General features: G+C 40.3%; 2 protein-coding genes, 1 long non-coding RNA gene and 3 gene segments (V, D, J or C); 2 read left to right on the forward strand and 4 right to left on the reverse strand.

The window, feature by feature from the left end:
• Window positions 1-15,000, reverse strand: part of LOC122329698 — a 610,329-nt gene that overhangs the window by 166,245 nt on the left and 429,084 nt on the right.
• LOC122329697 overlaps window positions 1-15,000 on the reverse strand; it is a 601,685-nt gene that overhangs the window by 160,019 nt on the left and 426,666 nt on the right.
• Window positions 1-15,000, forward strand: part of LOC122329696 — a 603,783-nt gene that overhangs the window by 157,501 nt on the left and 431,282 nt on the right.
• Window positions 1,745-10,728, reverse strand: slc6a16b (solute carrier family 6 member 16b). Of its 3 annotated transcripts, none has more exons than XM_043226122.1 (12): window positions 10,513-10,728; window positions 8,504-8,705; window positions 8,265-8,422; window positions 7,139-7,256; window positions 6,873-7,048; window positions 6,681-6,791; window positions 6,074-6,315; window positions 5,793-5,955; window positions 4,106-4,307; window positions 3,845-4,004; window positions 3,599-3,761; window positions 1,745-3,356 (listed from the first exon to the last, which is right to left on the reverse strand). In XM_043226122.1, the coding sequence occupies exons 2-12, from the start codon at window positions 8,703-8,705 to the stop codon at window positions 3,048-3,050; spliced, it is 2,004 nt and encodes a 667-aa protein (XP_043082057.1). In that variant the 5' UTR covers window positions 10,513-10,728; the 3' UTR covers window positions 1,745-3,047. The 3 variants fall into 3 exon arrangements, with proteins under 3 accessions (XP_043082057.1, XP_043082056.1, XP_043082058.1); XM_043226121.1 differs by lacking the exon at window positions 10,513-10,728 and adding an exon at window positions 9,618-9,878; XM_043226123.1 differs by lacking the exon at window positions 10,513-10,728 and adding an exon at window positions 9,732-9,874.
• The window catches only part of eps8l1b (eps8 like 1b), a 13,597-nt gene continuing 10,117 nt past the window's right edge, over window positions 11,521-15,000 (forward strand). Inside the window, exons 1-3 of one of the 3 annotated variants that reach the window (XM_043226118.1) lie at window positions 11,521-11,727; window positions 12,079-12,354; window positions 14,355-14,513. In XM_043226118.1, the coding sequence (XP_043082053.1) occupies window positions 12,106-12,354; window positions 14,355-14,513 (408 nt within the window). In that variant the 5' untranslated portion in view covers window positions 11,521-11,727; window positions 12,079-12,105. Of the gene's footprint in view, window positions 12,355-14,354; window positions 14,514-15,000 lie in introns of all 3 variants that reach the window. The other 2 variants (XM_043226119.1, XM_043226117.1) reach the window with 2 other exon arrangements.
• LOC122329714 lies at window positions 12,240-14,429 on the reverse strand. The gene is made up of 3 exons (XR_006247947.1): window positions 14,291-14,429; window positions 13,638-13,751; window positions 12,240-12,375 (listed from the first exon to the last, which is right to left on the reverse strand). It is a non-coding gene; the product is annotated as an uncharacterized LOC122329714 (long non-coding RNA).

Raw genomic sequence — 15,000 nt, forward strand, 5'->3', positions numbered from 1 at the left:
TATATAATATATATGTATCATAATATATATATATATATATATATATATATATATATATATATATATAAATATGATCCTCAGCGTCCTCTATATATATATATATAAATATAGAAATGCATGTATATATATATATATAAATATGTGCATAATTACACACACACACACACATATATATATATATATATATATATATATATATATATATATATATATATATATATATATATATATATATATACATATATACATATATATATACATACATATATATATATATATATATATTTTTTTTTTCATTTCATAAAAAATTAAAGCTAAATAAAAATGACAAAAGCACATTATAAAAATGCTAAGAATATATCTTTAACAGCAGGCCGTGTTCTTTAATTACAGAACTAAATACAAACACACAGTAAAAATAACCCGTCTCCACAGAAAGAGTTAACAAGACTCTCCCGTATATAGTCACATATACATATCTTTAATTATCATTTCCTACTAAACTCTACTCCCTTGATGTCATGTGACCTTATGTTTAGAAAGGGCCCTTTACATACAGCTGCTTGTGATTATGAACAAGAGAAAAGTCATAAAATCTGAATAGCAGTAGAATGAAATAAAACATTTGGGGTTAAATTCGAATATATTTAAATGTACAAAAATCTAGATTTATTAATGAGGCATTCAACTTACGCCATTTGTTAAACACACTTTACTTTCAGTTTAAATCGGACCTTAGTGACTAAACACGTCACAAACAGGCTAAACATCTGTTACGAAACGAAAGTTACGAAAAGACATTTCGTAACATTAACCATAAACAGTCAAACTGGAGCACTGGGGATCAGCTTCAGGTTTACATGCACATTCTGAACACTTCAGTAATAAGAACATCACACTTCAGGGCTCGGGTCCAGCAGGTGAACACCACAAACTAAAGCCCATCGTTCACACTGAAACATTTTTAGCACGTACCTGATCTCCTTTTCTACGAAGTGTTCTCCTCCAGTGATCAGTGTCTTTCAGCTGCGCCGAGCATCACTTTGTTTGTGGATCTTCTCTTTCCAGGGTGGAGCTTCACACCATGACAACCAAAGTCCCAGGACCATTAGATCACACAGACACACACACACACACACACACACACACACACACACACACACACACACAACAAAACACTGCAGGTAGGAGATTTAAATCAAAAAAAAAAAAAAAAGAAAAAAAAAAAAAAAAAAAAAAGTGTGTGTGTGTGTGTGTGTGTGTATATATATATATATATATATATATATATATATATAAAAATAAATATAGTATATATATAAAAAAAATATATATATATATATATATATATCTAAAAATAGTGAAAAAAATTATATATATATATATATATATATATATATATATATAATAGTTATACTTATATACATATATATATATATATATATATATGTGTGTGTATATATAAAAATATATAGTTTCTTTAATGTTTTATTTTCCTATCACAACATAGGATGCACTGATACATCAACTACCTATATAAATAAAATAAAAAAAAATACATTTAAATTCTATGTCTAATTGGCCAGATGCACTCTTAATCTGGTCTCTTAGAGAGAAAAAAAAAATCTAACAGTCAAGTATATAAAAAAAAAAAACTATGCTCAAGTATTAAAAAACATCATGAGTGCTAAAGGTTTATTCATTCACGCAACTTCATACAGAAAAAGAAAACCAAAGTCGTATGGAGGGTTCACATAACCATTTATAAAGAAGAAGATCATCATGAGACAAACTGTACAAAATCTGTGTCTGCACAGCATGACCGTCAGACAACATTCACACTGACCTCGGGTTTCTGACCCCCAGACAGCAAAAGGAGGGAAAACTGAAGACATACTGTAGAGTGGAACATACACATAAATTAGCCTTCAAGATAAGAGATATTCTCAAGTATTCTACACACGAGGAACAGTTCAACTACATCATTTCATCATTTCAATATATTACTGACCAGAACTCTTTTGAGTTCGAGCTACTGAACGAACACAGAAAGACCCATCAAACCCCTGTGAGAGGCAAAGATTAGATTCACGATGACTAGAAGCCATAAAACGTCTGGCCTGCGGGTCACATGAGCGCTTTAAAAATTAAAAAAAAAAAGGGCGATATTTTACAAACAGCCACAAAAATAGTTCTGTACAATATAAAATGAAGAGTACAAAATGTAAAATTGTTCCGTCTTGAAATACTTCATAGAAAACCCCATTTTCTGTGTTAAACGGTAGCTGGCTGTAGTCGGGTGCTCAGAAAATAAGAGCAAAAATAAATAAAGATGTCATACTCGGCATAAACGATCAAGCATGAAACGGTCGAGATGAAACACGACCCAGGCGTTCCTTTTCACAAAAACACCCACGGTCTGAAACCGATTGAATAATCAGTTACGGGTGATTATTAACGTCTTTTGAACACACAACGTGCCTTTTAGCACTCACTTAAATAAGGACACACTGGACCGGACCAGCATTAACCCTTTGATGCCACGGTATCAGTTATCTAGTTTGACTCGTACGCAAGTTGATATTGATTGCGTCGAAGGGTTAATGACTTAAACGTCGTAGAGTCGTAGAGTTCAAATAACACCGACGCGTCAATCCCGTCATCAACACCTTTATGCAAATCATGATATAAAAACCTGGTCGGATCACTAAAGCAGCAGGACCATCGGATACCAAATGATTGTCGGCGTTCACCTGGACCCGGCCGAACATATAGCATTATTACACTACTTCAAGGACACGGTCATCAAGGCTTAGATTAATATCACAGCTGTTTTCAAATGCAGAGGAAGTCCAACTGAGTTCGAGAAGGCAATATTGGAATGTGACGCGAAGGTCTTCGGCACGAGCGGATAAATAACTCCAGAAGTCCATCTGAGATGTTTAGAGAGAAGCTGATGACAATTTTTGGGCTTTTTGGGACGAAGCAACATTTTAAAAACGTTATTTTAGTGCCTGTATCGTTTAAAAAGACGCCGCCGTTTCTTCTCACACCTGACTTGATTGCAGATACTCAAGGTGGCCGTTCTGCGAACGGGTGGCCTGGTCTTCCTGGAGCAAAGGGGAAAGTGAGCTGGGGTGACCTCCTGAGGGCGGCAACGTGTCCAGAGGGGTCAGGTCCGTGTCCGCGGTGGCACACGGCATGTATCCGGTCTCGGCGTCTGCAGGAGCCTGGCCGAGCCGCTCCAGGAGGAGGCCGTGTATGAATCCGATGGGAACAGGAAGAAACGCCACGACGATGAGCGAGATCAGGACGGCAAGAGCCCAGCCTGGGTAGGTCAGAACTTCCTTAGACGCCTGGGAGAAAAGGTTGGAAACAAATGTTTTTGTCATGTGTATTTTATTTTTTTTTTTTTATCAAGGAGGGAGAACCAGTAAGGCGTAAGTGATATTTAACCAACTTTAAAGGAGAGCCAAAACAAACATTTGAATCATAGTTTGACTACCATCAAATTGAAAGTGGATATTTGTATGGAATCACTGAGAACAACATGATACAGTAGACTTTATATAATTGAAGTTCAAGCTCATGATTTTACCTTCTCTCTGTTCCAGGCGATGTATGTGGGACGCTCCAAGATCATCTTAAGCAGACTGGCTCCCAGGAGCCCCAGCATAGCAGCCGGACACACGTACTTCCACAGGTACTTGTAGACCACAGGAACCGGCCGATTCAGCATCCGCTTCAGGTCCTCCAAAAACCTGAGACGACAACACACCGCGTTTACGCGCTTCACGCCACAAATAAAAGACACTTGTGCTTGAACTCAGAGGGTTTGCGATACCTGTCTGCTCCGTAAACCCAGGCCATGCTGATGGTCTGGAAGATGACGACCATGATGAGCGGAAGTGTGGCAGAATAGTCATCGAACATCGTCACAAAATAGTTTCCACAGCGCTGAGTGAACAAGAGGCCGATCAGAAAGCCCACCACACAGCTGCACGCTGGGAAAACATGGGAGAAAGACAAAACAATGATTAGACAGACACTCAAAAAAAACAACACCACAAGAGACAACCTAAACAACAGAAACAGACAGTGTTACCTGTGAAGAGGAATTTGTGTTTACGCAGGGTCTTGAAGGTGTCCGTCAGTGGGGTCAGTATTCCTGCCATGGTGCCGAACATGGTGGACAAACCCAGATTGAGCAGCATGAGGAAGAACAGCGCCGACCAGAAAGGACTCCCGGGAAACAGTGTCATGGCTTCAGTGAACGCTATGAACGCTAGACCGGTTCCCTCCACACCCTGAGAGAGAAAAAAAAACTTAATTCATCTAGGTCACTGCTAACCAAACAAATACTAAAGAACTGAGCAGATCTACAGATTTAGACATCGCCATGACTATTCTTAAACCTAGAAATATTCTGGGAACACCCTAGCAACCACCCAAACCAGCCCAAGGACACCCTAGCAACCACCCAAACCATTCCAATGACGCCCCAGCAACCGCCCAAAACATTCCATCGTTGCCCTAACAAAGCCAAACATTCCATCGTTGCCCTAGCAACCACCCCAAACATTCTGAAAGTAGTCCCAGCAACCACCCCAAACATTCCATCGTTGCCCTAGCAATCACCCCAAACATTCCATCGTTGCCCTAGCAATCACCCCAAACATTCCATCGTTGCCCTAGCAATCACCCCAAACATTCCATCCTTGCCCTAGCAATCACCCCAAACATTCCATCCTTGCCCTAGCAACCACCCAAAAATTTTAACGTTGCCCAAGCAAACACCCAAACATTCTGAAAGTAGTCCTAGCAACCACCCCAAATGTTCCATCGTTGCCCTAGCAACCACCCCAAACATTCCATCATTGCCCTAGCAACCACCCCAAACATTCCATCGTTGCCCTAGCAACCACCCCAAACATTCCATCGTTGCCCTAGCAACCACCCCAAACATTCCATCGTTGCCCTAGCAACCACATTCCATCGTTGCCCTAGCAACCACCTCAAACATTCTGAAAGTAGCCAAGCAGCCCACCCCAACCCCCAAACGTTCCATCGTTGCCCTAGCAACCACCCCAAACATTCCATCGTTGCCCTAGCAACCACATTCCATCGTTGCCCTAGCAACCACCTCAAACATTCTGAAAGTAGCCCTAGCAACCACCCCAAACATTGCATCGTTGCCCTAGCAATTACCCCAAACATTCCATCCTTGCCCTAGCAACCACCCAAAAATTTTAACGTTGCCCAAGCAAACATCCAAACATTCCATCGTTGCCCTAGCAACCAGCCCAAACATTCTGAAAGTAGTCCTAGCAACCACCCCAAACGTTCCATCATTGCCCTAGCAACCACCCCAAACATTCTGAAAGTAGCCCTAGCAACCACCTAAAGTTCTATTGTTGCCCTAGCAACCACCCCAAACGTTCCATCGTTGCCCTAGCAACCACCCAAAAATTCTGAAAGTTCAACCACCCCAAACATTGCATCGTTGCCCTAGCAACCACCCAAACGTTCCATCGTTGCCCTAGCAACCACCCAAACGTTCCATCGTTGCCCTAGCAACCACCCCAAGCATTCCATCGTTGCCCTAGCAACCACCCCAAACATTCCATGTTGCCCTAGCAACCACCCAAAACATTCCAATGTTGCCCTAGCAACCACCCAAATCATCAAGCAAAAAATTTGCCCTAGCAACCACCCAAATCATCAAGCATTAAAAATTTTGCACCACTGAAGTTTTGTTCAGAAAAGATCAAAAATCTAGTTGTGTTCTGTACCTGTTTCAGCTCCTCCTCCAGGCTGCAGGCAGTGATGTTGTAACCAGGGATATTGAGCTGTTGGCCCTCAGTCCAGTACCAGTTCTCATATTCCTTCAAAGGGTTCTCCAAGATTCTCTCCACATCTGACGCATTGATGAAGTCAGACACAGCCTTCATGTTACTGCAACATACACAAACAGCTAAACATCTTAAAGCTTCAATAAAATATCCTTAAGGCATTATGAAGCATTTTAGGATCAAACATTCACGGATCCTTTGTGCCTGAGCTGCATACTGACCGTTTAACACACTCCGTGGCGATGGTTTTAGCTCTGAAGCCCAGCACAGCAAACACCACCAGCGTGGCCAGCACAGACGTCATGAAGTTGACTCCAGACACGGTGAAGGCGTCTCGATGGCAGTTGTTGTTCCGAGGGTTGTAGGAAGAGTACGCTATCACAGAACCAAAACCCAACCCCAGAGCGAAGAACACCTGAGTCGCTGCCTGACGCCACACCTGAACATCAGCCCAGATCTCCAGCTGAGAGAAAACACAACAAACATCTACGTTATACTCGCCTTTTGGAACCTGAACGGCTTCAGAATCATACAAATCATGTTCAAAAGTGCTCTCAAACAATTATTTAGATGTTTGTGTACTATGTGTGTGTTATATATATATATATTTGACCAAGATGGAGGCTTTGCACCAGAACTCTTCAAATAATATATGCACAAACAGTATATATTTTGGAACAATTTACATGCATATACGTTTATATTCTTAGATTTTATAAGAAAATTATTAAAATAAAATAAAATAACTTGACACAGAGAAGACACTGTCTTAGTGATTGCTCTTATGGACTATGATATTCTTGAATATTTAATCTCTACTTTACGTACCCTGGGGTAAAACATGAATTTAATGCCCTCAGACGCCCCGTCCAGTGTCACGCCTCTGATCAGGAAGCACAGCAGCACCACGTACGGAAACACCGAGGAGAAATACATCACCTACACACAAACCATACCGATTTAACATCATCACTAATCAAATCACAACACAGAACGGGCATCCCGTGCGCTCCAGGGTACCTTGCCGGTGGATTTGATGCCCTTGTACATGGCCAGACACACGATGACCCAAGCGGCCAGCAGGCATCCAGTGATGACGGGGTTGAATTCTCCGGTTTCGTCAATAGAATCGGTGATATCCAGAGCTTTGCGGTACCAGAAATACGCCGTGGGAGAACTGTCGGTACACTCCTTCGCTGCGATGAGAGAATGCATCTCCATGTGACTTCTGGCATCTAATCTCACGAGTGAAACCGTAACGCGCTACACAAACTCCTAATCCTTACCGGTGCCGTTCCCTTCTGGGCAGTTCTCCCAAGGTAGAGGGTACGTGAAGGAACTTCCCAAGTAAAAAATACTCCAACCGATTATGACGTTGTAATACAGAGCGACGAAGAAACACACCTGGGGCATAAAAAGGAAGTAAACTGAAAATCAAGTTTTAATACGTCCAGCTGCTGTGGATGTGATGCTTAAAGAAAAATGCTTTTTTTCTATACCAAAGACAAGACTTGAAACATCTCCTGTTTTGTGTAACGAATCCTGCAAAATCTTGTTTCTACATCAGGACGATGATTTATTGCAAGACGACAGCTGTCTTAGACGGCAAACGTTGGTAAAACGTTATTAGCTCAATGATAACGGTCCGTTAAAAAAAGATTAATGATGTGATTTGGAGTTAAGTGGAGACGACCGTGCTGATTACATGTAATCTGGATATTACATCTTTTTCACATTTAATACTGTAAAGCTGCTTGAGTTAAGGCTAGCTACTGAATAAAGTACTATATGAATGAATAAAGAGTGTTCCGTAGATGAAGGTCTTATGGTTTTGGGAGGACATGAGTATTAAATATATTGTAATATTAAATACATTAAATGCTGTAAATGTGCAAAGTAACATTTAAGCCATTTTAAGGAATAAAGAATAATATATATATATATATATATATATATATATATATATATATATATATATATATATATATATATATATATATATATATATACATACAGTGCTGTGAAACATTTTGCAAAATGCAAAAAAATTATGCATAAAAATTCTTGCACATGCATGTATACATTTAAGAGAGATTATGTTTATGAAATAAATATAAGATAATATAAAATTACATGAATATAAATATACATGTAAATGCATGCACAAATGTTTCAAATATATGCTGTGTGTGTATATTTGTGCATAAATACATACAGTACAAACACATTATGCAAACAAAAACTTATTTTGTATGCAATTAATCGCTGGAAAGCACTAGTTAAATTGTCATTCTGACATACTAATATGCCATTTAGAACACATTTACTGACTGAAGGGGAACATTTCTGTATTTTCTAAGTTCACTTTATTAAGCGTCAGCGCAACCGACCGATAAAGAAGATGGCGCTCACCACGCAGCTGGAGTAGCCAATGCCAACAAGTTTTGGAGAAATGTGCCTCCAGACGCCGATGCTGCCCTGTCTGATGCTCTGACCCGCCGCCAGCTCCATAAAAAACAACGGCACCCCGACCAGCGCCATCAACAGCACATACAGCAAGATGAACGCTCCTGAAGGACACCACACAACACGGTTAGAAACCAAAACACAAACCCGGCTGCGACTTGCGAAGCGCTCTCCTCCTCACTCACCTCCTCCGTTCTGGTGGCAGAGGTACGGGAACCTCCAAACGTTGCCCAATCCCACACTGAATCCCACCTGAGCGAGGAAGTACTCCACCTTGCTGTCCCAGCCGTCCCGGGCCGCTTCCGTCGCGTCCTCCTCGCGCCCCAAGGCCGGCTCGGCTTCGTCCCGCTGGCCGTCTGCAGGCAGCGGCGGCTTCTCGGACGTCATCTGAGATGAAAACAGACGCTCGTTTGCCCGGCTGTTAAGATCAAGCTCGTCTTGCCAGTTCAGTCGTAAAACTGCTCAATCACGTGTGCGGCTTCGTGATGGCTATTCAAGTTCACTTCCGTTCGAGTAATCAGTCCAAACAAATGGAGTAAAAGCTACAAAACGGCTTTAGAAGGCAATCATGCGAACACTGTTTGATCTGTGAATTAGTTTTTTGTGCATACTGAATATGCACCAATTAATAAAGCCGATTTGTGTTTTATGTCAACTCAAATATAATATGCAACGTGTGTACAATTATGTATATTTTAAATAACAGGTTATTATACAAAGGCAATTTCAAATAGCGTGATTGTTTTATTAAAAGGTGTCTTTTAATGCTAATTGCTACATATAAGACATTACAAGTACCACCATGAAAAACAATAAGACTATTTTATTATAATATTCTGGTGGTTAAGGATTTAAAACAGAACAACGTGAGATGTAAATAAACCAAAATGAGATCCGAGTCCGCTTTCAAGAGAAAAGAGAACTTGAAGGTAAAAAATAACTCTTAAAAACACATAACATGCACGTTTCCCTTCACCATGGAAAGCGTGTGTAGCGGATCTGCGCATGCGTACGTTTGACAGCAGAAAACATCGCCGCCAGACTGCCAGTTTATGCTCTAGAACGATTATTCAGTCAAGGAAAGACATAAATAAGTTTTTTAGTGCACGATCAAACAAAATCGAGAACTGTTTAAGTGAGCAGAAGCAGTAAAGCAGCCGGAGCAGTCAAAGAGATCGTCTAGCGCGTCTCACATACGAGACAAAAATCAAATGATCATCACTATTCACATGTAAAGCAGCAAAGCTTACTATCAGTGCGTAAATCCCGTTTAAAAATCTGAATTAATTAAATTCTCACCACTGCCGCGATTCTCGAAGGCACGCGCACGTGTTAATGACTTATGGCGCGAGCTTTTGTCACCGGCTCGCTCGCGCGCGCGCGCGCGCGTTAAATCCACCTAATATCACACACTTTTCGAGCTCCCCAGCTGATCCACACGAACACAAATCACAGAAGCGAGGGTTTAAAGTACGCAGCAGCAAATAAAACCGTTGGTTTTAGCGCAATTTTCTTGCGGCTTCCGCTTCCGTAGCGGTTGCGTGTTGAATGAATCTCCTCAGGCGACGCCCTCGCCTTATTTATATGGCCACGCCCACTTACTGTTGCGCGTACGCGACGCTCTACAAACACTTACGCTTTAGCCCAACATATCACTATTTTCTAAACTGAAATCGCCAGAGTATAAAAAAAGTTGCTTAAAATTGTCATTATTAAATCAGTTATAAGGAGAAATACTCGTGCATTAAATATAGCGCATTAACATTCTCTAATACAAATTGCGTTTTTTGTTTTTCTCACAACGCATTCGAATCAGTTCACCATCCGCATCTATATCTCAAGCTGACATGTTTATTCATATTTTAGCGCGATTCTGCCTATTCTGAACAGCTGACTCGTCTCTTCGCTTCCTTCAAAAACTTGACGAATGATGCAATTCATAACAGAATTGCGCAGAGATTGTAAAAGTCACTCTCAAGGTGGCGCTGCCGGCGCTTTACATCTTATTTCACTGTCAAAGTGACCCAACTGACCAGGACACAAAGCTTTGCTCTCATATGTTGCAAGTAAGCCCCGTCAATGTAAACAATTGCCTTAGAATTACTTAATAAAAGCAAAACACAAACCCAACAGATTTTCTACAATATATTTCGAGTCAGTAAGAAAACAATAGCAATCATTTGTCATAACCTACCTCTGTTATAAGTGGTACTGTAGCAGATTCCTCTGAAGATCACACACGAATCACATTATCACACACACTTTCAAACGCAGCTGAAATGCAAGGACCTCGGAGGCCAAACAAAGCGATAAAATTTCGATTCAACCGATTTAATTTCAGGACTCGAGCGCTGCCTCGGCACCGAAGAGAAAGTTCATTCCCACGGAGTTTATTTTGCCACGTTGAGTTGCATCCCAGCTGTCAATCACGGGGAAGCGCCGCCCAATCAGAGCAAAACGCAGCCGCCAAGCCCCGCCCACCGCCTCGTGCTTCATTTTCGTGCAGATAGCGTGGAAATGGAGGCAGAGCCCTGACCTGAGAAATGTCATGACCCCGAGAAACGGAACAGGCCTCGTGTATTTCCCAAAGAAACAATCCTGTGTCCCGAATCAATGCCAATGAATCCTTCAACACTTAATTAGCCATTAGACTTTTGATTATTATTATCTGACTGACTCAAGCCAGTGATATAGACCTTTAACCTATTAATATCATCAAGATAAATTATCATCGATCTGTGGGTAAAAACACTATTTTATCAGGTCTGAGCTTGCGCATTCCCATCATGCTTTGCACAGCGCACGTATGGAGAAAATGTTGAAATAATGTTTTTTTTAACCAGATACGAAATACGAAGACTTGTTATGCGTTTGATGTTCTGTTACATTGGTGTATTAAAAGATATCGTCGTGTTGGTGTTTTGGGGGTTAGTTACCACTGGGTTGAGGATCTCAGGTAATCAAGCTTTCTTCAGAAGTCACTATAGCACTTAAGAGATTTAATTATGAGCACGACTGAATGATGTTCATGATGCTCAATGGTGTTTTTTTTAGTTATCCCGTTAAAAAAAAGTCTTGTGACCAATTAAAGCGGTGAAAAACAAGGTTGATATAAACTGAAGAGTTAACAGAAACAAACTGATGTTAAAAATGACTGTCGGTAAATGATAACAGGACTAAAACTCCAATTCTGGTTGTGTTTTATTAAAGGGGTTTTAATAAAACTCAATGAACTGATAATCGTGAACATCAATAGAAATAGAGATGGGCCGTTCAGATCACTTATCAGAACATTTTTGCATCTCAGATTTCTGCTGTTATCTGCGAGAGGAATGTCTGGGCGGTTAAAGCACTATCAAAATACATCTTGTTGTGAGAATACTAGTCAGAAGACAAAGGAAACGCCGAGGTGAGTACAAGAGACTCTCGTGCGATTCAATATATTTTCTTGCTGCAGTTGTTGGCCGGATATTACAGAAGAATGGTCTGTTGACTAGACATTAATGCTGCTCTCTTCTGCATATCGTCTGTTGATGGGGATTTCAAGAGGAACTGTTCGTCCAAAAATGAAAACTCTGTCATCATTTACTCATACATGCCCTTCCGAACCTGTATGACTGACTTCAAATATCTCCTCATCCTGATTTCCTTATACATGCTTTTGTGTTTCATTATAACATGAGGGTGTAAATGATGACACAGTGTTTATTTTTGGCTGAACTATTCCTTAAATGAGTCAGAGTTTCGGTCTGTTTTTTAGCGACCGTCTCAAAGCTCCGATGTTTAGATGCCCATTTGGCTCATTTCGTGGTCAAACGTGAACGGAGGCGCTTGCTGGAGTCCCAGCCTGCAGGCAGTCAGACAGGTCAGACGGGAGGAGAGAGACGGGGGAGGTGTGAAAAAATCACACGTCCTGAAGTTATTTAGGCATCGAAACGTCAATCACTTTTGGACTTCCACGTCACGGAGGCACACGTTTGATCTGTGTCCGCAGGCGAGGATCGTGATGAGGGTCGTGTCTCGATACCTGCTTACTGTGAGTATCATAAAGTGTTTGCTGTGCATGCAAAAATAAATAAATAAATAAATAAATAAATATAAATCTATATATAGATAGATATACACACACATATATATATAGATATACACACACACACACATATATATATAGATATACACACACACACACACATATATAGATGTACACACACACACATATATATAGATGTACACACACACACATATATATAGATGTACACACACACACATATATATACACACACACACACATACACACACACACATATATATATATATATATATATATATACACACACACACACATATATAGATTTATACACACACACACACATATATATACACACACACACACACACACACATATATACACACACACACACACACACACATATATATACACACACACACACACACATATATATACACACACACACACACATATATACACACACATACACACACACACACACACATATATAGATTTACACACACACACACACACATATATATACACACACACACACACACATATATATATACACACATACACACACACACACACACATATAGATTTACACACACACACACACACACACACATATATATACACACACACACACACACACATATATACACACACACACACACATATATATACACACACACACACACATACACACACACACACATATATATATATATGGCTAAAGTTCCTCCTTCAATGGAAAAATAATAATAACCTAAAAATTACGTATTTATTATTATTAGTATATTATTACGTATTTATTACATATCAAAGCATCGCATCTGGTTAAAATTGAGTCCTTTATCCAGTGGAAAAGCAGTCTTGAATAATGTAGAAGAGAAATGCGTACAGATCAAGCAGTTTCATACAGTCCTTTTAACAAAACTAGACCGTATCAAAGCACTGAACAGCAACAAATAGGAGAACAGAGTGATAGTAACGTATAATGACGAGATTAAACACTTCATTTTCTTTTAATAAGACTTTAAAACTGCGGCGGTAATGATCCAAATTGTGTTGCTTTTATCAGATTTACTGATAAAAGATACTGGGGACAAAGGTCTGGGGACACCCTACAAACACGCACTCCAGAGAGGTCTTATGCTGGCTTCATGCTATTCATAAACCAATACGAGTATGTGCTACCAAATGACAAGTCAGCGCAAGAAGTGAGTTATGAGAGGAGTTTGGGAGATTGTTCTGACACGCAAAGGAAGTGGAGTCTATTATTAGGGCGTAAGGACAGCAAGTACCTGATATTTCTGTAAGAGATGAGGTGTGTGTAGCTGGTATGTAGAGTCAACTCTTTTTGTGCACGATACACAGTCCAGCACACCATCTTTTCTCATTTCATATCCGCTTTTGGTCTGCAATATGTAGTACAGTAGTAAGAGCATTTTTTCAATTATTTCAATAAAAATGAAGTAAATAATGTATCAGGGTAAGGTTAGGAAGGGCTTCATCGTCCTTGTAAGGTGGCAACCGTGGCATCCTTTTAATAAATTACATTTTTTAAATAATAGTAATAAAAAATTACACTCAATAAGGCATCACTGCACACAGTTTTATAATTGAATACAATACTGAGGTACAGATAATCGGCACGATTTGCAATACGTAATATAACCCTGCCATTTTAACGCGTGAATTGAATCTAAAGCTTTTTGCACTTTATAAAAATGCTGCTATTCTCATTTAGGATGAATAGAATCCATTGCCATCTTCGCTCAGTGTCAAAAGCATCTATGCAAAAAAAAAATAGCTGCTTCCATAACTAAATTTGGGGAGTTCTGCGAAGGTTAATTATCGATCAGGTAATTATCTATATCGAATAACTAGGCAACAGCGGCTGAAGAGGTAGTTCATGCATGCTCCTGATAACTCTGCGTGCGCTGCTGTGGTTTACCTTTTTCTTTTTTTTACGGCCCGTTAACCGTAATGCTCGTTCATTGTTGTTTTTATTTGTTCAGCGGCTGGTGAGTTTTTCTTTGGGAGATGAGGGGGTGGATACAGTCGAAGAGGCTCTTTCGCGGATCCCGCTTCTCATCGAGTCCTGCCGGCCGTCCAGAGCGGAGGTGATTGCAGAGATCCGGACGAGCAAAATCAGCCTGAGAGACAGAAACGGCCAGGTAAGTAGTAGGTGAGAGCACTCTTTCACTGCATACTGTTGTCATAACAATGTAATTCTTGGAAGAGCTGTCCCTTTAACTTGCGTGCAATGCAAAGCAACGTGGGCCGCTTTATAGCATCTGCCAGGTGCATGAATCTAAAACGCACAAACCAAAACACTTTAAGAGAGAAATGGTCAAGAAATTACACATCGATCGAATGCAAAGAAATGCACACAAGTTTCAAACGACCCTCAAATGCACCCCGGTCTCCTAAACATACGTACCTCTGTGCATTTTCCGTGCCTCGCTTGCACATTTGCCTTTTATGACATTGATATTACATATCGCTGTATGTTTATTACATGAAATAACCCTACACCCACCTGATGGGAGTTAACGCACGCAAAACCGACATAAAAGGCATTCGTTGATGCGACAGCGTCATTTCAGCTTCCTTTTACAGACATTTGAACGGTTTTGTCAAACCTGACCTCCCAAGAACATC

This window comes from Puntigrus tetrazona, chromosome 24, assembly GCF_018831695.1.
Source record: "Puntigrus tetrazona isolate hp1 chromosome 24, ASM1883169v1, whole genome shotgun sequence".
Classification (NCBI taxonomy): domain Eukaryota; kingdom Metazoa; phylum Chordata; class Actinopteri; order Cypriniformes; family Cyprinidae; genus Puntigrus; species Puntigrus tetrazona.